General features: G+C 36.2%; 1 protein-coding gene across 2 annotated transcripts in view; it reads left to right on the top strand.

Annotated features, from left to right (window-relative positions):
• LOC129253809 (Y+L amino acid transporter 2-like) overlaps positions 1 to 25547 on the top strand; it is a 49843-nt gene continuing 24296 nt past the window's right edge. Inside the window, exon 1 of one of the 2 annotated variants that reach the window (XM_064095379.1) lies at positions 1 to 1331. In XM_064095379.1, the coding sequence (XP_063951449.1) occupies positions 800 to 1331 (532 nt within the window). In that variant the 5' untranslated portion in view covers positions 1 to 799. Of the gene's footprint in view, positions 1332 to 21983; positions 22967 to 25547 lie in introns of those variants that run through there. The other variant, XM_054892235.2, reaches the window with a different exon arrangement.

Below are 25547 nucleotides of genomic sequence, written 5' to 3'. Positions count from 1 at the left end.
GAGTCAGGTATTCCTGATAGTGGTTTTCATTACATTATGCAACATTGTTTCTATTTTGCCATGGAAATATTCGCAATACCATCACCATCACAAGCTAAAAGAACAATAATGTTGGTCAGCAGACTGTACTGGAAAACATAAATGATGCATTGCCAGTAGAATAATCTTTTTCATGGAGTGGATTTCTTACACCCTTGAATTGTTGATCCGACTACGGTCAAAGCGTCGCGCTACTTGGCAACGAATCTCCCTCTTGGGGTCGATTTGGCGAAGCCTACCGCTTTCGGGGGTAAGTCATCTCAGAAAGGGGTGCATGGATTACACCAAGGACACACATACACCAGTACCACTGAAACCTCCCAGCACGGTACGAATACACATCTTCCCCATATACACACACAAAGCTTACAAAAGCTCATTCACCGGCACCCACACACAACTACGTCATCCCTTTGACGAGATCGTAAACATTGAGTGCTCACTCAAGCTTCCATGCATATCAAAAGGCGCGACAGTAGAACTAGCGCGGGAAGGAGAATGCTTGTAAATTCGTGCGTAAATTATACCGGCAATTCTGGAGCAAGCACATGTCTCACTTGATCTCACTGTTTACGTCATAGTGACATTGTTTTTGATAAGTTTTCAGTATTATTACCAAGGAACGGTTTTCTGTCTCCATAAGGTGACTTTCTCTCTTCGTCTTCGGGATATATCAAGATTGTGTGTTCCTTATTACTATTTAGGAAGACGAAGGGTTTGTGAAGGTAACTGTACAAGCCGGCGACGAGTACCTTCTACTATGCCGCCGTCTAAAGAAAAGATGTCAGCAGCCGTGTTGAATACCTCACAGGAGCCGTGTCTTCACGAAATAAACGGATATTACACCAAAGGTAAACAGATGGGCGACGTCGAACCAGTCCGACTTCGACGCGAAGTCGGAATCTTAAACTGTGTAACTGTGATCGTCGGCTGTATCGTGGGCTCGGGTATATTCCTCTCACCCCGATCCGTCTTGGAATACTCGGGATCGGTGGGTATGTCCCTTGTTGTCTGGACAGTCTCAGGTCTGTTTTCATTAATAGGAGCCCTCTGTTTCGCTGAACTTGGTACAACCATTACTAAATCTGGTGGGGAATATGCCTATATCCTCAAGGCCTTTGGAGAGTTACCTGCCTTTATATTACTATGGATGACACTCCTTATCATCAACCCAACTGGGCAGAGCATCACAGCGCTCACTTTCGCAAATTATGTCGTTCAGCCCTTCTACATCGAGTCCGACTGTGGACCCCCAGATATTTTCGTTCGTCTTCTTGCTGTAATGTGTATAAGTAAGTAATGTTTTGATTTATTCTTTATAAGGAAATACCCACATTGTCATGTTTAATGTTGATCCGGGATGTTGATATTGGTGTGATGAAGAATACATTTACCTACATAATGACTAATGTGTAGACTATTATTGTGGGAAAACATTGATCGGTGATTACATGTATATACAAAATATTCCAAAAGGTTCCAAAATTTTCAAAAACTTTGGGGAAAGATTCATAATTTTAAGATAACTAATATGATTATACATGGTGTAACAATTCTGTAGTAATCTTCTACATTAGTCAGTACTGTCATTCTGTTGCCTTTATGTATACATGTAGCTAAAAACTCGACATGTCGATACCCAAAACCGGATTCACCCGGTTTGCACGCGTGCGGGTTTTGGCTGGAGTGTGATATGAATGAGGAGAAGATGGAGAATTATGGATAGAGATCATGGAGAAAGAAAGGATGGAAAGGTCAAGTTATAGAGGTTTAAATGAAGAAGAATACTCTATCCTCTGAGTCCTCTCCCCACTCTCTATCTTCCTGCTCATTAGTACACATGAGATGAAGTCAAATGAGATGGAGTAGAACTTTCATGAGATGAGGTTTGGATGAGGGATCGCATCATGAAGATAAGTATCTCCATGGTTACCATGCAAAAGTCACTCTTGCTTCCCGATTATAGGACTACCTTGAATTCATCGATCGACAATCTCATTTTAATGGAAAACAACCGCAGTTGGCGACGTGAAAAATTTCCACGAGAGTCTGGGCAAGCTGACCCCATGCATTTCCTTCCCAGTTTGATAATATTATTTAGATTTTCAGGTTTTCTCACAATTAGTCTATTTATTCTTAATTGGAGAAACATGCCAGAAGGTCACTCTGATTTTCCTGTTGTTTAGGGATACATTTGGGTTAATGGTCGTTAACCGAGCTGAAAATCTAACTTCTATTTACTGAAACTGTAACTGAAACTGACAGAAACAAAGAGAGATTTTCGACACTATGTCAAGCATAACTGGATGAAAGTACAATAAATGAAATTTCAAAATACCATCATTGATTGAAATAATTTAATAGACCTTGAACCTTGAAGAAGTACTCTCCAACAAGCGTATACTGTCCTGGAGAGGGACCTAGGTATGTGTGTGTGTGTATTTGAGTTTTTTCAGACGAGTATCAATCAGATATGATTATTTACGTCTGGGACCGACCTTTAACGTCACCATCCGAAAGACGTGACCAGGGCTCGAACCTCTGCATCAATTTGTAACTTCCCCACATAGCTTGGATTACAGGCGCACGCCACAACGCCCATGCAGGTATATGCTTTACTAAAGTGGTCTCTTTCCACAGATCAATATATTATCAATATCAATTACGATTAAGACAGATATTAAGAAAGATTTTAAACAAAATATCTATTTTATCTATATTATGCGATTCGAAACTAATAATATTAAATGGGGCATAAACCTGCCGGAACATGGCTGTCTTTTTATATATTTTTCAATATTGTTTCACCTTTTTATGATTTGGTGGTAAAAATCTTATTTCTCTTCCTGTTTGACAATTTTAGTCATCATGAGCATTTTTTTAAAATTGACTTTTTAACCATGGAATGAATGTTGTTTCCTAGGCTAAGTCAAATAGATAAAAATAATCTTTTGTTACACCTTTTTGTCATTGTTCGTCTGATCATGTAGGTTCATGCTCTAGTGTTTACATCTGTGTTGGTAAATCTTATTTTTGTTCCTGTTCTGTTCATTTTGACTCACCACCATGAAGGTTTTTTTTTGAATTTTTTATCCGGTACCTGAATTATCAATGCCGATCCAGTGTTAACCATTTAACCATGGAATGAATATGGTTATAGTCGGCCTATATCCGTGGGCAGATTGCCCAATTATGATATATCAAAATGTAACTATGTAAATTATTTCTATAATACACCTTTTCGATAAGGGTTTATGATTTTGATGAATAACAATAAGGCTCGTTGCACAGTGGCGCATTGCGGCATGAAGTAATATCTGGCATATGGGACAAATTTATAAAATGTCGCGAGCGAGCGAAAATGATAATACAAATAAATAATAGTATATAGTATACGTTGCAATTTATATAGCGCTTTTAACAAGTGTTTCTAAGCGCTTTACATAAGAAATGACAAAAAATTGTAATACGTAGGCCAACATTTCATACCATGATAAGAATTAATTATTAAGTAAAGGTAAGAATATAAATCTACCACAATTACAAACAATTATAATTACTATTAATACTTAATTATACTTAATCAATTAGGACAGGAATAAATGACAGAAATTGTTGACTCTTTTGAGTTTTGGTACAATACTGAAAAAACCCCATCATATTCACCATTCCTCCTTTCCCTTCTTTTTCTCTCTTTTTCCTTTTCCTTTCTTGGTCGAGGAACTTCCAAAGTTGCAAGCCCATTTTTCTATGTACATAAAATGCATGTAAAATATATACTGTGCATGCATTTTTGTCCACGTCGGGATCTGTATGTTAGCATTTTTGTTTTGGAACCATAGACCTAACCCACCATGTTGATACACAGTGAACTTGATGTCATATTGGACATGGTAGATCCATATAAGTCATTAACCCCTCACCCCTGTGGATAAAACACCCCTCTCTCCAACAACTCGAAATCTTGTACATGTACATGGACTCCTCTCGTACACAATTTACCAAGAAGATTTTGACCAATATCGAACAATATTTTGTTTTGTATTGTATAGTTCATGATTTTTTTTTTTTTTTTTTTTTTTTTTTTGGGGGGGGGATGGGTACAGGGACCGGCCTGGGGCGCGTTACCCCCCTCCCCTTGACCAAAATTGTACATTGTCATGGCATGCAGCTCCCACTTTTTAGAATTGGAAATGAAAATTGATTACATTTTATAGTACATGTAGCAGCAGCAGCAGTAGTATACGTGTTCAAATGTCGAATGTCGAATCCCATAAATGAAAATTACAAAATGAATTGAAGGCGTACTGTAGTTGTCTACGTCCTTCACCATGTTTTACATCCCCATTCCAATCAAGATCAGCCGCGTTGATTGTCACCTTGTAACAACATTATATCGGGACATCGATGATGAAGGGATGGTATGTTCAGCGCCACTCACCCGATTTTTACTGCTCAGCTGGTCCAGACTTACAGGTCGATGAAAATAAAAATATAGTAAAATTGTATAAGAAGGAACTCCGTTATGTGCATTGCAAGTTTATGTGGGAACATAATATGGGAACGTGCTTTGAAGCCCCCCCCCCCACCGCCTCCCCGTTTCCCCCAAAGCATTGACCTATTATTAATTATCGTTGGTGGTATACATATACATGTCGGTACAAATTACCTACGATAACCTCATGCAATTCTCGCAAAAGTTGTTTTTGTTTCCAGATTACCCGTTTCTTATCATAACAAACTGCTCTTTCAAAAAGAAATTACCATACGATATTGCAATGTGTACACTCTAAAAATCAAGGATTTAAAATAAATCCAGATCGGCTGTGGATAGTGACCAGCCGAATTTTGGATTTATTTAAATATTTAGGATTAACATTCAAATCTCAAAAGATTTAAATTAAAATCTTTTAGATTTATACTTAAATCTACAAGGTTTAAAACTAAATCTAATATTCGGCTGGTCACTATTCACAGCCGATCTGGATTTATTTGAAATAATTATTATAATAGATGCAATTTATAAGGCGCCAAATCCATTAAAAATATAATGCTCAATAAATCCTTGATTTATAGAGTGTAAATAACAAAGGTTGCTTATCGCATATTGAATTTGAATATGAAATATGTAGGCAATTAGGCACTCGCAAAACAAAACAAATGAATGGGGAAAATATGAGATATGAAAATTTCTGAATTTCATGTCAAAATCTATCACAAAATTAGATTTTCACTTTAAAAAGGTCGCAACTTTTGCTTGCTCGGTTCGCTCTTTCGGGACTTTTCAAAAAATTTGTGCACGCCATATGCCCCTCATTTTTTCCCATTCCTCCACTGTCAGATAGTGTGTATATTGACCCAATGTAGAATTGGTAGGTCCATGTCATGATTTAACTAAGGAGCAAATTTTTCCCGTAAATCATTTATATCAAATTTTAATATCAAAATGCATTTTCTGTCAATTTGATTAATTTACTTGATTGTATCATGGACCTATAGATAGCATTCCTTGTTTTTAAATCTACATTATTTGTTTTATTTTTATTTTGTATATGTAATTATTGGGAAATCGTCTTACAGGAAACCATTGATTTCTAGAGACTTATGCATGTATCTCCTATCATGTAGGCCTATTATTATTACCTACATGAAAATGAGCATCATGAAACCATGATAAAACTGAAGAAGGAATGTTTCTGACCCCTTGGTGTTGATGGCAGAGCGGTGCGGAAAATATTCCGAGAATGAATGACGTAGAGTATGGCCTGCAAGAAATGACCATTGCAAGATATGACAGATATCCTGGACATAATGATAGTAAGGGTCATTTGAAGAAAGCCATCAGAGAGTATTCGTTCATATTTTCAAATATATATTTTTTCTTCTAGATTTATTATTGTTGGGCTGTGAAGCTTCACTGATACAGAAAGCATCAATACCAATTCATTGTGTAAATAATATTTAGTGGCACTTGTACTTTTCTTATATCCGTATGAGACTCGATATCGAATTATTATTTTGTTTGAGTAAATGTCCTATTTGAGAAAATATAAATTCACATCACGTGGTAACGTTAATTAAAATGTAATTTAGTATCTCAATCGTGTGTTATCGTTATTGTCTATAAAACTTGGATTGTGAAAGTTGTACAACTGTACGTTTTTTTGGTCATGGTAATTTTACAGCCTCCGCCTCCCAAAGTCGTGTACGTTTACACACCAGTGGCGTCAGCGTGTAATGTGACACGACACCTCGAACCACCCAAAAATCTATTTATTCCTTGATACCAGTGGCGTAATGAGCCAAAAATTTTAAGGGGGTTAGATAGGCTCGCGTAAAATTAATGAAAAGTTGTGAGCGAAAATTTCGACATTTTATTACAAAAATCAAATGTTGTGATTTGAGAATGATATCGAATTTCACCCTTCTTTCTTTTTCTTTTCCCCCCATCACCAAAATAATTCTTCACAATGCAGTGATAAATAAAAAAAAATACTTGGTGCCTTCCTGGTTGTACACTGTAGGCGACTAGACATATTGTTTCGGCAGTTAGTTGATCTGATTAAAGAGATCCATTCATGCAAAACATAACCTCGTCTATTGCAGATAATTATTGATCGCCCAATAATGCAGAGAAAATTTGAAATCGTTAGAAATAGGAGCTAGGGTGTTTAATCTTATTTCTAAACAAGAGTCCAAGAAATTATAAACAATCTTTAAAAATGCACAACACAGTTGATCAGATCTTCGTATTCGATGGATACTTGCCGTGACCTCGACTATATCTACTTAATTTTTATTTGTAACCAGGGATTTCTCTGATATGATTATACTCATCAGCAGCAGCTGCTCTCTCCAGTGCACCGATGTGACCAGGAGAGCTTTTCATGAGAAGATTTGTCAATTCAATACTAATTTTGCCTTCAGCCAACCAGATACAAGGATTTTTAGTATAACGGTTTTATTGAAAATCATTGGCTACACAGTAAAAACGCTGTTTAAGATTTTATACAACGCTGTTTACTATATGAACCTTACAGTATTTGTTTAACTGTTTAAACAATCATGTTTAATTAATTGAAAATTAAACTTTGTTGCTTATGATTTAAACACTTGTTTAAACTGTTTAAACAAATACTGTAAGGTTCATATAGTAAACAGCGTTGTATAATTTTTTTTACTGTGTGTACTTGTTTCATGAAATGCTGCGTGGTGTTTCAGAGCGAGAAGCTGGATAAAATGGATGATGAAGAAACGAAGGAGAAACGAATATGGATGTTTGGTCCAAATACTTCGTTAGCATGGTAAGAGCAGATATATATCGTTCAGTCGATTAGAACGAGACGTACAGTATAAGGAAGATAATATCCCGGAACTTTCCTCTCTATATTCTCTGTTCATGATAGGGTCTTCCCCCCTCTCTCTCTCTCTCCTGTGTCTTAGGCCTTCCTTTCCAACTTTTATTTCTTGTAAACTTTTTTTTTTATAGTAGAGTAGGTTAGTGTATAAATTGATGGTATAAACCGTTTCTTGTCCTGAATGGACCAAGGAGTTGGGAGTCTGTGCATGGACTGGGGGCGGTCAGCTTCCGATATTATCGCATTTTGCTACCTATCTTGTCCTTCCATTCATCATGTTCATCCCTCAATGTTTCCCTTTCCATTTGCCTTGTCCATTTTCCAGCCTCAAATGACCGGAACTTGCCTCAAAGATAAAGACATCATGACCATGGTGCATGTTTTAAACATGCGCTCCGATCATGGCAATAATACTGACCAGCAAGAAATTTATTACAAATTATTTCATAACAAAATGACTATAATATAATTTTATAGTTCTCTTGTAAGTACATGCATGTCAAGTAAACATTAATGTATGTGAGTCAGCTAATTTAGATTATTGTAATGAACGAATCAGACAGCAGTCGACTCCATTTGCGTTTCTCTCCTGTATTGTTTTTTTTTCTTACATCACAATGATGAATTCTTAATTATCACAAGTATCACACATTTTTCATATTTGATCATTTTAATCCACATATAATCTAACTGACGGACACATTACTTACTGTTCATGTTTATTTCAAGATACCTTTGTGTGAACGCCCTAAACTTATTTTCGAATAATGCCGAATTTTGGAGCGAAATCCCATTATCGGCCCCCTTCTTACTTGTCAGAATTTTTGAGAGAAAATGAACGATAATTTCTGCTGATAAACATTTTGTAAAAGGTGAATGGAATCCCATGGAAAATCACAACAAAAAAGTGTGTGTAGACATAGTAGAAATTTACGAAGTAAATCAAAATCGGTACACGAACTGAGAAAATTACGAAAGTTTGAAAAGTCTCATTTTACTTTATGATCCCCAAATTGTCAATCTTACTTTTTAGTACAGTGAACCCTCCGTAATATTATGTTTTGTATTCCCCAAAAGTTTATATTTTCCTCTTTATCTCTGCAAGGTACTGCTTGCCTCCTTAGTTCAATATCATGGGAAAGTATATTTCACATACATGTAGCATAATGTTGAGCTGACAAAAATGCTAGAAGCTTTTTTGGAGATATAATGGGAAAAATACGAAATTATGTGTACAAAACTTGATGGTTCTTGACCACTGATCTGAATATTCAGATCAGTGTTCTAGTCTGAACACTTAAACCAACATTTTTAAAGCAAAATTACCAATTTGAGGATAGAAAGTGAATTGAGACTTTCTAAAGTTTCAGAACTTTTTTAAATATTTATCTCGAATTCAATTGTGATAAAAAAAAATTATATCCTCTTTTTATTACAATTGGTATTTCACCATGCAGGGTCTTATATTTTCCTCGTTAGACTTTCGGGATGAAAATGGCAACCCATCCTCCATGGTCGACCAGTTCCGTAAAAAAGAACCCACATTTGACATTGACCATGCACAATGAATCCCCTTAAAAAAGAAACCTGTACGGACAAGCGATATTTTATTTAGTTATTGGTTAATAATTCAGTCCCATTGATTGTTAAACAGAATATTATATAAAATATCTGCCATCGATTAGGCCTGAGAGCGACATTAAACGAAATATGGATATGAGTATCTACTTTCCGTTTGGTCTTGGCTATTCATCATGCTCCAGTTGTCTTCTAATCATTTGGTCTAATAGCCCTTGAGCCCTGCAGTCTTATTTATTTATTTATTTTTTATGACATCCTTGTTTTGTAATCACGTTTTCAATAATGATTCATGTTCCCGTTTGATTTTGGAAACCAACATTGAAAACACCCTTTTTTTTATACTTACAGTATAAGGTAACATATATTTTATGTAATATCAACATTGTCTGTATACTTGTCTGTATGATTATTAAAGGACAAGTCCACCCCAACAAAAAGCTGCTTTGAATAGAAAGAGAAAAATCAAACAAACATAACACTGAAAATTTCATCAAAATCTGATGTAAAATAAGAAAGTTATAACATTTTAAAGTTTTGCTTAATTTTTCAAAACATTTATATGCACATCCTGGTCGGCATGCAAATTAGGGGACCGATGACATCCTCCACTCACTATTTCTTTTGTATTTTATTATATGAAATATGAAATATTTTGATTTTCTCGTCATTGTCATGTGAAACAAAGTTTCATTCCTCCCTGAACATATGTAATTCAATTATTTTAACATTTTGTGTTTCAAGCAAGGGGTCCTAATTGTCGAATTCATAAAAATTGAAATATTGTATTATTCAAACAATAAAAAACTAAAGAAATAGTGAGTGACATCATCGACTCTCTCATTTGCATATCACTGAGTTGAGCATAGAACTGTTTTGTGAAAAATAAGCGAAACTTTAAAATATCATAACTTTCTTATTTTACATCCGATTTTGATGAAGTTTTCAGCGTTATTCATGTTTGATTTTTCTCTATTTATTCAAATCAACCTTTTCTGGGGTGGACTTGACCTTTAAAAATGAACTTTTTATCTACCAAACCTGACACCGTGCAAAATGATAGGCCTAACTTGACGAGGTGAAATAGACCTTAGACCAAGTGAGTGTTAAACCAAGCGACGGTAGGGCCAAATGATAAATTGAGAGTAGACCAAGTAAATCATAGGAAAAGTTCACCCTGACAAAAAGTTTATTGTAAAAATAACATAAAAAATGATTTAAAAATATTGCCGATGGTTTGAGAAAAATCCATTTAAGAATAAAAAGTTATAAGAATTTTAATTATGTGATTTGTGACGTCATAGCCGAGCAACTTTTCTACATATACGGTAAAAAAAAATCAAATGTCATTTTCTCAGAAAATTGAAAATGGTTTTTGCTGTGCCTTCAGTATATCAATAGACAAATCATTTCACACCCGTTCTTACAAGGAAAACAAAAATAAGTCATAAACAAAAATAAGTCATCACGAACCATGAAAAAATGAAATTTATGCTATTTTTATTACATAACACATGAGGCATCACGAATCCAAAACTTCAAATACTGGTAACTTTTTTAATCCTTAATGGATTTTCCTTCTCCTATTTTTACAGCAAACTTATCATCAGGGTGAACTTCTCCCCTTTTTAAAGCCACGGTAATGTTAGACAACAGACCGTCTGCTCGTATATCAAAACCGTGTCATCGTGGTCATTTTTTACTCGGGTCACCGAGAGGTTCGGCGTTGATCCGATGGTTGATACAATAAACATGATAAAGTAGAGTATAGTATTCTCAAGGACTTTTATTTACCATTCGAATAATTTTCATTGAAAGGCAAAGTGGAAAAAGCAAACTTACACCTTTCTTTTCATGGAGTATAACCTCTATGGTTCTTTTACAACATGCATTCCTGAACACAAACAGAAGTAACTTCATTGTTTAGTTGAGGTTGATGAGTTACTCCGTGGTTTTGTGACAAAAGATACCCGCGCTCGATCGATGATTATTATGTAACATCCCCCTCCAAGGTATCGATACATGCTATAGGCGAGGTGAATGGCGTTCGAGACCACGTTGTCGTGTACGAACTAAGGATCTTCACCGAGCTAGAATCTGGCTTTCTGGGTCACCTGTGAAACTTTTAAGATCAAACTATAACATGACTAATGAAGCTATGAAAAGTACCGCCCTTTCACACGGTAAAAAAAATCGTAATTTGAATGATGATTCCAGTGAAAAATAAGGCTAATGGCGAATTAGCGCGTGTGAAACCAAACTAGAACATGATTAGAATCACGAATGCTAATCACAGTCACGATTACAATAGCAATCATCATTACAATGATGATTCAAGATTCACGTCTGAAAAGGCACGAAAAGAGACATTTCAGAAAATACGATGTTTTCTTTTTTTGTATCGAACGCGAGCAGAAAACGTTATTTTTGTATCACCATGCTGGATTTCGTCGTAACTCACTCATTGTTAATCCATCATGATCAAATTCCCAAATTTTTGTTGGGGGGTCCCAAATTATTTTTAGGTATGAAACAACTGATAGTTGAATTAGAAGACATCATCAAGTCATTTTGCACGGCGTTCTATCGTAAAGCAGACTGACAAACTGTGGGCTGATAGAGTGTGATCTATATTAGAAAACAAAAAAATCCGGTTGAAAGAGATCGATGTTAAGAAGACTCGATTTCCCTTTTCTTGGACGCAGTGTAGAACAAATTAATATTTAAGGCCTCAATGCAAATGAAATGGAAGGAATTGGCAGCGATTCCCATAAATCGTATCCTAGAGATTAAAAAAAAAATGTGATTATTTGTGAAGTAAGATTGTGGTGAACTTCCTCCTTAATCGTTGAACCTTCATTATTAATTTCAAGTAAAATTATGATTTTTTTTTACAAGAATTATACCAAACGTCAGTCTCTTGTTGCTTTCATGTTCATGATTTTGGTCGCTGAAGTTCCTGATGTGAAGAGGCTGCTCTGCCGTTCAGGATTTCCAACCGTTTAATTGCATTAAACGACTTTTGATGGCGTGATTCACTGTCGGCCATTCCTTTGGATGTTGATGGCGTTTTTTCTTTTTTTTTGAAAATCATTAACCCATATATTTGTCGAAAAATATAGTGCGCTTTGAACCGCCCTTAATGTTGTTTTTTCAGTATGTATTCGAAATATGCAATCCATTTATCCATATCGGTATAAAAAGAGAATTCTATAGAAACTGCCTTTTGCAAGTTAGCATAATTTTTCAAAACACGAATTTGTATTATGAGAGATGAAGTTCGTTCTGTCGCGGCTGATGCGGTTCAGATCCAGAATCGCTTTTGTTCATTACCAGGTGTCACTATCGCGCCTTTTTTTATTGCAAAGCCGATGTTCCATGTAAAGTATTGTGTCATGTATTTTGAATTTGCGTCACACAAATATTTGCAATAAAGTAGAAACATTGAAGATAGTGCACTTGTCCATATTATGATATATTTTTATCAATAAAATCGAAAGATATGTATAGATCGGGAAATGGAAATTTCCCTGTGTATATAGAATTTGTTTGAAATTTTCTTACAAAGCAAAGCACAAAGTCAAGGCGATGACACTGTATAAAAAAGGAATTATTTTTGGCATTGTCATTATGACCAACATTGTGAGAGAATAGTATAGTAGTAGCAGTTGTGTTAGAAATATTATGTAAGATATTGCTCTCGAGGGGAAAAGAAAACAAACGTTGAGTGACCCATTTATCCCGCCAGTTTTTATTGATCTTTCGTCACGAGCTAGCCACGCTCTCATTGCTTTATTGTGGTATAACAAAAAACGTATCCTTTGTCATATAATCCATGGTCAAATTGACCACCAATGTAATTCATTTTTAATGAGTAGGTCACCCTGAGTTCGTAATACTCTAATAATTTATATCAGACCCCCAAAAAACCCAAACTATAAGCTATCAGTATATACATAGCAAAACCGATGTTAATTCTCGCAGTTTATGATATGAACTTTTACAGCAGTTACAACTTATCACAAGTGTTAAAATTCTTCAACATTGATATATATATATATTTATATATATATATATATTTATATATATATATATATATATATATATATATATATATATATATATATATATATATATATATACACTCGGCAAAAAAAGTTCTTGGACACTTATAAAAGTCAAAATATTCCATATAGATCTTTGATTAAAGGCAAATTTTTGTATGTCAACATGACCAGACAATATTCCTCTTCCTGTTTGACATGAAATTTTCATGTGAACAGTCATGCATTGGTGGTTAAATTCTTTAAACAATAGCAATGTCAGTAAAAGAAAATTGCAAGGATTGGATCAGTCAGTGCATGGCTGGTTACAGGCATTAAACAATAGCAATGTCAGTAAAAGAAAATGGCAAGAAAACGATCAGTCATTCTTTCAGTTGTGAAAGTTTATGTGGCATAAATATCCATTAAACGATAAAAGCAAACTTTAAGTCAAATACCACTCTAAAATAGAAGAGAAAGTTATCCACCTTGGATGCATCACTATTCCACTGGAATTTTAAGTCAAAGTTAGTCGATGAAAAGAATGTCAAATTTCAGTATCTAGGCATAAGGAAAAGAAAATTCACTACAAATATCTCGTTTGTCCACCCTGGCTCTGAATGAGTGCAGCACATCGACGTCGAATGCTTGTCACAAGTCGGCGAATTTGCTCTGGGGTGATGTTGTCCCATTCTTCCAGGAGATAACGCCGGACATCTTGAAGAGTGTCTCTTGGTTGAATTCTTTGATTGACCGATTTTCCTAGCTGATTTATAAGTGTCCAAGAACTTTTTTTGCCGAGTGTGTATATATATATATATATATACATAATTTATATATCTGTCTATCTATCTATATCTATCTATTCCTATATAATCTAATCTTTAATGGATTAAAAAAAGTCGTTTAAACTTTTAAACAAGTACCAAGTACTGTAAAGTTCCCATAAACAAGGGTTGCATCACATTTTGAACAGCGTTTTCACTACATGTTATAGGCGTATACAAAATCTTCATAATGTTGGCTTAAGCACTTGATGTTTTATGATAAAGACCTTGACAGTTTCGTGACATTATTTAAACATAAAACAGAAATTACATTTTCCTCGCTTCTCATTATTCGAGTACATGTATCGTAAAAAAAAGAAAAACAATATATATTTTCTGCGTTTCTCTCCTATTCAGCTCAAGTGTCGTGAATTTTACTTAATAACAATAATGATGATGATAAAAATAATGATACTACTACTACTACTTCTACTACTACTACTACTACTACTACTACTACTACTACTACTACTACCAATGATAATAATAAAAATGATACTAAAATTAATGATACTGAAATGAATGATAATAATGACAATTCACTTTTCATATTAGTATTATTATCATTAATAATTATATTATTATCATTATTGTTATAATTATTATAATTATTATAATTATTATTATTATTTATTTGTGTATTATGCAGGCACCATTTTTATCAGAGACTTTGAAGCTTCCTACATTTCGACATTATTCAGTCGGATATATTATATTTCAAAAGGGTTTCCCCTTGCTTTGACTATACTATAATACTGCGTCATGTTAGCCTGCACGTAGGCACTGCTGATCTAGGCATAGGTACTATAGTGACTGTGAAAGATAATTATGAGTTCGTCTGTACAGCTAAAGCTTGTTTGACTTCAGGCAAATACATACATGCATTGACCACATTAATGGACGTTTTGTGCAAACAGTTTTGATATGAATTGGATTTTTAATCAAGGGGATCGCAATCCAATTGCAACCTATTCCACCAATAAAAACGATTTTGTTACTGCTTATCTCATTTTCATTCAAAGGTTTCATTTTTTAATGTCAACATCCATCGGCCCCTAATCGCCCTTTCACTCGAATCCAACCTTACTTTTTCTACTTTATTACTTATAATGGCTTTCATACTTTGGGATATGTTTGTACATAATAATTATTCGTATATGTTTTCCCCAATCATGTTTTTTTATGACTATGTATGTGTCGTTTGAACATGTTGATAACAGGTATTTTATAATTGAAATTAAACTAAATTTTCTGTACCCATCTTGTGGATATGCGACCCCCAAGACGTTTGCCCGTTCGTATCTCGAGGTGGAAAGCTCTGAAGGAGGGGGGGGGGGTGTTTTTAAAGATGGACGTAAGGTTTTCATTTGTTACTTTTTTACCTCCAAAATCAGGATGTATAAACGCACTCATTAAAATAATATCACACCAAAAATGATGGAATAAAGGTGAGTCAAGTGTATGACCTTCCCACAGGAAGTTATAATTATGGTGGGTGTGTGGAAAATAATAAGCTTCTCTCCTTATTTGGAAAACAATTATAATTCATAATACAAGATCGATGAGTCAAAAGGGCGCGAAGGTGATGGGCCTCGAGTTATTTGTCTGATTTGTAAATGCTATACGAAATGTAAACCTTTCTCACTTAATATTAAATGAAAACAAGCCATTTTTAAAATAAAATTTTCTCTTTACAAGCCTCGTCTTTCTCTTTATGAATATTTCACAGTACTACTATTACTACTACTACTACTACTACTACTACTACTATACTACTACTCTTATAACTATACTACTACTACTACTACTACTACTACTACTACTACTACTACTACTACTACTACTACTACTACTCCTTCTATATCTCGTATATTGTAGTAGTAGTAGTAGTAGTAGAAGTGGTAGTACATGTAGTAATACTAGTAATAATAAATAATAATAGTGATATCTTATTGAGCGCACACACTGTGCAGAGACGCTCATGGCGCTAGCGCATCAACATTTCCTTTGGATACAACAATTTTATACAGGTATATATTATCATTATTATAACAACTACAAATACAGATATAAATATGGTTTAGTAGTACTAGTAGTAGTAGTGGTGTAAAATCTGATCAACGTCATAATAGCACAGATGGTTTATTCTTACTTAAAGCAAAGGTGGAAAGGCAGTATGTCATTTAGAACCAGTAAATTTTATTGAATGTCAATTCAAGATGGTTTATTGGTAATAAATTAATGGCAATATTTTCTGACTGCAAACCTAATAGTATATCCCCAGAATGCAAATATCAACGTAAAACGTGATAGGCAAAATCCTTTGAGCATGATTTTATTGTGTGCGTGCACCTCAAAAACACTTTGGAGCGAGCGAAGCGAGCTGTTACAATAAAAATATTTATAGAAAAAAACCAAACCAACACACATAAAACAAAAACACAGAGGAAATTAATATCAGGTAGGCCTATATAGCTTTTATAATTATAATAAAATCAATAATCTTTATATTAATCTCAATATGAAATTGATATCAATTGGGGGTCGAGCTGGTAAATCTCATTTATGGCCTTTTAGGCTTTGAAATGCCCGGTAGAAATAACGGGGAAAAAAGATAAGTAAATTAAAAAAATCTGGGAAATTGATTTCAGTTTCAATATTAGTTTCGAATTGGGTGTCTATTTATATATACAACATGATGTATAACAAGGCTCTTTCATTTACTCATTTACTGTACAGTTTTGGGCTTGACCAGAATATTTCCACCGTGTACATTGTACATGACTGTATAGGCCTACGCATGTCGACGCATGTATTAGTATTTCCTCATCGGTAAATGCACAGAGCATAGCGATGAATGGTGCAAATGTAGTTTCTGTTTTGTACAGTAACTCCATGGATGAATGTTTTGTACAGCCATATAATAACGGCGATCGGAGTGACCCGATTCTCAGAAATGAATGTGACGTACTCTGATGTCATGAAATTGTCCATTCATCTGGACTCGACATTCGCAGGCAGATATAGCATGGAGCTATTAATAGCTCTATGGATATAGCATTGAACTCTCGAACTAAGTGGTTTTTCTCCGTAGAGGGCTCACTGCAACTATTCATTTGTTTCAGAATGTAGTACTCTTCAACTATAGTCGATTTGACAGTCCCATAGGCTCAATACACCAACCTAGAACTGTTCTTTCCGATGAAGTTTTTTTCTTGATTCGTGTTCCTATGGGGTCCTAGAACAAATTCAGCTTGGTTGCCCAAAGTTGCCGTTTGGGCAATTTTGCTAATTTGCATAAATCCAAAATGGCCGCCAGATGCCATCTTGAAAACCTAACTTTTCAACCCCTTGCCCCAAAATTATGAGTAATGACTCTTTTTAGGGGTTTAGGGGTGTGTAGAACCGATTTCTATCATCATTTTTGCAATATAAGGTCATCTTCAGGTCAAATTTAAGATGGCCGCCAGATGCCATCTTGAAAAATTTACTTTTGATCCCCTTGCCCCAGAATGACGATTAATACCTCTGTTTATGGGTTTTGGGATGTGTAGAATCTCTTTCTGCTATTTTGCAATATAATGTCATCTTCAGGTCAAATCCAAGATGGCCGCCAGATGATGCCATTTTGAAAAATTTACTTACGATTCCTTTGTCCCAGAATCATGAATAATACCTCTTTTCGTGAGTTATTTGGTATGTTGATTCAATTCCTGTTAATAATTTTGCAATATTGGATTATCTTCAGATCAAATCCAACATGTTCAAGATGGCCGTTAAACGCCATATTTAAAAAAATACTTCCCGAGACTATTGAACCGTAAAGAAGTACTCTCCCTAAAAGCGTACACGCTTTCCTGAAGAGGTTACTATTCTGTGTAGGAGCTCATTTAAGAGGATTTCAGTAAGAATTATTCATTTCTTTTAATCACTCCATTTTAGTTCGAGGTTAAGTCATGTCTTATAGATGGTCAGAAGGTTGATAGATTTCGTCATTAACAGCTCACTTTAGATTGAAACAATTCAAGGTTCGGGCTATGATCTATCTCGGGAGTCCATATCATTTTTTACGTCCAACTATACTTTTCTGGTGAAAGGACTTCGAAGTGTTATTTGAATTAAAAAGTGATATTTCAGAAAGATTAGTTAACTTATTACCTTCCTTTATAATTATCGGACTTTTCGTCCTGACAAGAGCCATTGACTTGGTCAGCAGGAGTGCACTATTTAGCCTCCTGCAGAAGATAGGCTCCCCCAAGACTGTTCCATGGTCGTATCATTCCATGACAACAGTTTGCCACAACGCTAGAACATCTGGTAGCTTCCCTCAGTTCATGTGAGCAGTGGCGTGAAGCCAAGGCTGCGCCTGGCCCTGACGCTCTTTGGGATCTTCTTCTCCATGCTTCACCAGTATGCATTTGGCGAATGCACAGAAGGCTTCTATATCCGTACCAGAGACCGACTACGTGCCAAAACAATGGTCAGGATGGTTCTCATTCGTAAGATGTTGTACGGAAACGATGTCGCCCTTGCCTCTCGAGAAGCGGGAGTACAAGAAATAGTCATACAGCCGCCTGTCCCGTGCATATAAGGAGTTTGGATCACCCATCAGCCTGTGAGACAGAAATCCTGATCGACTCAAGACACTGACTGTCCTCCAGATATCTCTATCAACAGCATGCACGATCGTTTGGTTGTGGAGGACTCTTCACCTACCTTGGATCGATTATCTGTCTCTAGCTTCTTTTCCCTGGACAATGAGATTAGCGCCAGAATAGGATAATCTGCCACAGTCATGGCAAAGCTCCTGTACGGAAGTAAGTCCTGGAAAACGTACGCCGACCAAGAAAAGCGGCAAAACACCTTTCATGTCAGCTGCCTCAGACGTATCATGCACATTGAATGGCAGGAAAAAGTGAAAAATACAGAGGCCCTTCAGCGTACGTGCTGGCATCCTCAGTTTATTCTCGCTCTCTAGTCAAAGGCGCCTCAAGTGGTTGGGGCATGTTCGCCGCATGAAACCTTGGCGAATCCCAAAAGCGATTTGATCAGTCTCATCCCAGTCTCATCCCAGACACCTGCAAACGTGACATAAAACTTGCCGGCATAGACACTAACACTTATGAAGATGTAGATGATAGTCGCCATTCTATGAAGAGCTACTAAGTACAGGGTCAAGACGTCAGAAAATAATCGGAATGCTAAATTGACAGACCAAAGACCTAGGAGGAAGGATAGGACAGCATCTCTATATCTAAACCTGTCTCAGCGTCATTCTCCTTCATCTGCACAAATTTACTCTAGAGACTGCCACTTACAGCCACTCTCGAAAATATAAGACCTAGCACTAACCATCGTCTTTTAAGACGAACTGATGCCTACCAATCATTGGACACATTGATTTCGGAAAAATATTGAGAAAACACTTTCAAATTCAAATAAGACTCTAAAAGCCTCTTCAGTACAAAAGTATGGATGGACATTAAAACATATAAAATACACGTGAAATGGATCATAGCCCAAAACTAAAGAGGGTTCATTCTAAGGTGAGCAGTTAATGCCGAAATCTGACATCTCAGATGTGACTCCACCTTGACCTAAGACTTGAGAATTAACAAAACAAATGAGTATTCTTACTGAAATCCCTTTACATTAGCTCTTACACGTATAAGCCTCGAAATGTATTCTTTCAAGATGGCGTTTGGCGGCCATCTTGGATTTGATCTGAAGATTTTCCTTTAGGCAAATCACATCATAAAGTGAATCAACATACCAAATGACTCCCGAATAGAGTTACTTTTCATGATTCTGGGGCAAAGGGTTCAAAAGTTAATATTTCAAGATGGCGTCATCTGGCGGCCATCTTGCATTTGACCTAAAGATGACATTATATTGCAAAATAGATAGCAGAAATAGATTCTACACACCCAAAAACCCCGAAACAAAGGTATTACTCATAATTCTGGGGCAAGGGGTTCAATTTTTTTTCAAGATGGCATCTGATGGCGGCCTTCTTAGATTTGACATGAAGATGACCTTATATTGCAAAAATAATAACAGAAATGGATTCTACACAACCCTAAACCCTTAAAATGAGTTATTCCTCGTCATTTTGGGCTAGTGGTTCAACACTTAGGTTTTTAAGACGGCATGTGGCGGCCATTTTGGATTTATGCAAATTAGCAAAATTGCCCAAACGGCAACTTTGGGCAACCAAGCTGAATTTGTTCTAGGACCCCATAGGAACATGAATCAAGAAAAAAACTTCATCGGAAAAAACATTTCTAGGTTCGGAAAATGTCAAATCGACTACTAAACCGTGTGACTCGTGTGGCGTTATATTACAGATAGGGCAGTTGATATGGAAGGGGGGGGGGGCTGTACATACAGAAAATCAAGATTTGATGGTAAGTGTCACTAAAGTAAAAAGTTACTGAAGAGGCGGGGGGGGGGGGGGCTTCCCTCGATTCTGCAGTCCCTGTAAAGGATTTTTGGAAATCTAAGTACTGGTGGGAGTGGTGACTGTATCATTATTATGTCATAATCGTTGTGCTCATGGAGCTTTAACAGGTGTAGGGAAGTCTAGAGTTATCAAGAAAGTGAGGAAATAGGCCGAAAAATCCTGTTTTTATTCCATGTTTATATGGCCGAGCTGCAAAAAAATATGGAAAACGCGTGTTTATTGTTTAAAACACTGAAGGCAGTTGCGGGGGGGGGGTGCTGCTTTTCTCTGCACGGAATAAAAACTGTTTAAATTATTTATACATCGCTGTTTACTATGAATTTTACAGAAGTTTCACAGTTTAAATAAGATGATGTTTAAAATCGTAAACAACAAAGTTTCATTTTATATATCTTGTTCAATAAATTATTAAAGGGATGGTCCAAGCTGGAAATATTTATATCTCTATAAATATAGTAAAATTCACAGAGCAAAATGTTGAAAATTTGATCAAAATCGGAACACAAAATTAACAAAGTTATTGAATTTTAAAGATTTGCATTATTCCGCTGAAACAGTTCTAGGCATGTCTTCATGAATATTCATTAGATGTCTTATCCCCACTTATTCTTTTGTATTTTATTATATGAAATTATGTTTATTCAAAATAATATTTTTCTACCAACTGATTTAGTGCATTTTGTTATTTATTGCTGCAACTTATTTCATCATAATGAAGGCACATCATTTACACATGTATGAAAAATGAAACATTTATGATTTCATGTAATAACATAACAAAAAGGAAAGTGGGGATGTGACATCGCCCACCTAATGAATATTCATGACGATGTGCATATAACTGTTTTCACAAAATATTGATAAACTTTAAATTCAATGACTTCGTTATTTGTTATCCGATTTTGATGAAATTTTCAGCATTTTGCTATGTGAATTTTACTCTATTTATTGAGATATAGATATTTTCAGCCCGGACCATCCCTTTAAGCATCATGGTTGTTTATTTTTCAACAACTTCTGTAAAGTTCATATATAGAAAACAGCGTTGCATAAAACAGTGGTTTTACTGTGTGAGTACGTAATAAAAAAAGAAAATCAGAAAAGATCTCCCCTGTTCTTGCCCATCCGCCCCATCTTCGTTTATGTCCCATTTTATTAATATAACTCAGTAAAAATGACGGGACATTGGGGGGGGGGGGGGCAAACCCGCTAGACGTATAATAAACCACCTACTCATGACGTTTGACTTTATACTCGAAGGTCTTATTGGACAGCATCGATGGTCTTTAGGATGGCGACCCCACCCACGAGGTATTTTATATACAAACAGTAACTGAGCCCACTGAGATCCATTCAACATGCTGTTTATTGGAAGGGGTTGCTTCCCGAGCGTGTGAGTAAAAAAAGTTTGCACCTGCCCATGTCTCTTCCACTATGACTTTAGGATTTTAGGCCTATTTATTACATTTACCTATGAGGTTTCACTTTACTCCTTGGTACTACCAAACTTCTTGGTATTACATAATTTGCCGAGATACCCGATTTGCCATTAGTCTACAAATGTAGACTCACATCTGTTGTGTGTGTACTTAGGTTTACTATGGCAAATGGCTCGCTTCCTTTCAGGCTGGTTCGCAAACCAGCATCAGCGCGCTGCGCGCGCTGAGATCCCACCATACGAGCCATTCAGAGTCTGCATAGCAGACTAATTTGCCATCGCACGTCAACTCGCAGTTTAAAAGAAATGTGTGTTTAGGAAAACGACTGGTTACCAAGGCTATGAGGATAAGACACACGGAGCAAAACGAGCTGCATGGAATTCCACTGTAGTATAGTATATGTATGCATCCATTCATTCTTTGTGCTGAGTGTGTATGATATGCATATACGGAGATTTGTTGACATAGTATTTTGAACGCGCCATATCCACGTGGCGACCGTCTTTACTTTGGCTCTTGTGCCGGTCTTGTGCTTTTGAGATACTCAGAGTAAACACTAACATCAGATAAGCGTTGATAAACCGATAAAAAGTCCAATTGCAGTCACATTAAATTGTAGTTTTATCTCCAGTATTTGTACTAACTTGCTCGAGTAACATTCAACGAAATATGGTCCTGGAAAGTGATCAAAGTGGTGGAGGCGATGCTTCGCAAACAGCTGCTGCTATCTCTGCCTCTGATGGAGGACCCGACGACAAGCCTGCTCGCCCCGAAAGCCTCGGCAACTCGTCCGACGACAGCCGTGTTGCTTTGAAAGCCGAGATAGGTCTTTTCAGCAGCAGTACAATCATCGTCGGCTGCATTGTCGGATCTGGAATCTTCCTATCACCCAGGGGCGTCCTCGACAGTGCTGGATCTGTTGGGATGTCCATGTTAGTCTGGGTGATATCTGGTATATTTTCTTTGATCGGTGCGTTGTGTTTCGCCGAATTGGGTACCACTATTCCCCGAAGTGGTGGGGAATATGCCTACATCATGGCCTGCTTTGGAGAGCTTCCAGCTTTTTTGTTGTTGTGGGTGACATTGATCATCATCAACCCGACTGGACAAACAATTGTGGCTCTCACCTTTGCCTACTATGTGATACAACCTTTCTACCAGATAGAAGATTGTCCTCCACCCGATATCTTTGTGAGATTGATGGCTATTATCTGCCTAGGTAAGCTAGGTTTAAAAGTTGAAGAGATTTTAAATTGAATCAACATTTAACGTACATCTATCACATTTCATTTATTAGTTAGACCCTAAGCTAAGCCAGGCTTATATATAGGTCTTGATCTATTTGGTTTGTGATGATTTATTGATATTGATAAAATCTAAAAATTAGATCAATAAATTATCTTCTGCAATGTTGTGACAGTGCTGTGTTGGAGATGTTGGTGGCCGTGGGTTACTGATGCTGGCAAATATGATAGTGTTTGGTTTGTTTATTGAGAAGATGGTGGTTTTGTTGTTGCCGTTGATGATGGTGTTGGTGGTGGTGGTGGTGATGATGACTGTTGATAGCTGTGATGATGATGTTTGTGGTGGTGTTGACTCTAAAGATGAAGGAACTGAAGTTGTTGGTGGTGATAGTCGTAGTGGTGTTGATGATGGTCATGGTTTGTCAGTGACATAATGTCATGATGTGATCACATACGTTACATGTAGCTTTCTCATCCTCAAGCATGTTAAAATATTCATTATCCAGCAAAATCATTGATGTAGAGGATACATGCTCAGTCAGAAACGTCTTTCTACATGTTTGAATGAAACTAGTTTTACAATACTAGCCAATTTAAACATGGCTTTTATTGACAAAGAATGTATGGAAATTGATGTTTATTTTCCAAACTGCCATGGTATATAGATCGTCATGGAGAACGATATAGAGTTCTAGACTCTAGTAATATTTTGCATCGTAAATGAGAATGTATCAAGTGCGTTTATGATTGCATCATCTCTTGATATTATAATTCAACATCCTGCTCAGAAACATGTGGTACTTACAAGAACTTTGGACTGATGCGAGCTCGTAATTTTGTTCTACACGAGATGCCAACTAGCATTCTTAAGTCAAGAATATGATGTCGGGCCCGTGAAAGTTTGAATGAAACCATGAATGAAGAAAATTATTCATTCTCAGAGACTGGATGAATTTCCTCCTGATCTTTACCAGACTTTTTTTTCGTTTGTAACTACTGTCTCTCATTCTCTCACCCCTGTCACACATCTATAATGAAATCTCTGTCAATTTAGTCTGCTCATGGTCTGCTGAATACTTTCAATAATGAAGTAAGAACGAATCCAGGAATGGTAATCTCGATTTTATTTCATGGAAAACGTATAAATACAAATAAAAATCCCCAAATCACTTTGGAGTGGAGGTCTGTTTATGAGTTTATCCGCCATAACTTTTAGGTAATATTCGCATTGGAGGAATACAACACACAGAATCCCAGTCTGGGGTCAAGCTGTGACCGGATATAACAATAAAAATTCCTTTACCTCGGGGTCATGATCAAACTCGAATTCAACAGTAATCTACAGTACTACTAGGAGTGCCAAGACCTGCATGTCAACCTTAAGCAACCGTGATCTTGCATTGCGATTATATTCATTTTCAAATCAATAATAAAATAACTATGACTTCTGAAAGAAAACTTGCAATGATAGCACTAAATCGTTTCTTTGATTTGTTTTCTTTTTTTTTTAGGCACAATAAGCAATGCCATTAGACAGACGTGTGTACCACTATAGTCTGATGCAGTGAGAAAAAAAAATCAATCGACCACATCACTCCTTGACTAATACTATAAGTTGAGAGTAGAGGGTGATTGTGAATGGTCAATTAGGCGTGGTCATGTATGGAATTTTGTATGGTCTGGAAATATCGACTACAAGCTTTGAGTTCGAATATACTATGAAGGAGGAACTAAATACGTGCTTAAGGACTGAATTAACACCAACGTCAAGTTGAGTGGAATAGAATGAGAAGCACATCACATGAAATTTCATGAAAATTTGAAGTAAGATGAGGCAGTTATACAGTTAAGGGTATGCCATGTTCACAAAATAGTGATGTGCACAGTACAGATGATAATTTATAAACGAATGAAAACCTTAATATTTCACACTAAATATCCTTTAAAATTGAATTTCAAATATTTTGCCCTCCCCCCCCCCAAAATAGAATACCCGACCATTATTTTGACCTTTTTAGAACCCTAATACATGAGTGTAACTTGGAATTTCATTTTTGAAAATGGGTGACATTGATTCTCGTTTGATTTCCTTTATTTTCGTCATTTCATACGAAAATGTTGTGACTAGTGCTTGTTCGATTTTTTGTCTTCAACTTCCTTGCGTTGTAAACCCTCTGCCGTGTGAGTGAGGTGATTGACATGATAATAAACCATGAGCTTCTTTCTCTGGAATCTCTCCCCAATACGTTTAGTTATAACAATATGTTGAAAGAACCTCCATTGTTACCAGAAGTTTAGTATTATGTCCATGTTTAATGTGTGAATTCTTTGTCGTTGACAACTACAAGCTCGGCGCAGTGTTTACATTTCGAATCACACGTCATATCCATGCAAACACAAGGGCGGGAAATTTGGAAATTTGGCGCGCCGCGCCGGTTGCTAGCGTTTAACAAAGAGCGTACAAAAATTGTAGTAAACGTGTGGTACTGGTATAAAGCGTATATACATGTAGTATACCTCAACATACCCCTTTTCACCATAACTTCATTTATAGTT

Source organism: Lytechinus pictus, chromosome 2, assembly GCF_037042905.1.
Source record: "Lytechinus pictus isolate F3 Inbred chromosome 2, Lp3.0, whole genome shotgun sequence".
NCBI lineage: Eukaryota > Metazoa > Echinodermata > Echinoidea > Temnopleuroida > Toxopneustidae > Lytechinus > Lytechinus pictus.
This window is presented reverse-complemented; position numbering and strand designations above follow the sequence as displayed.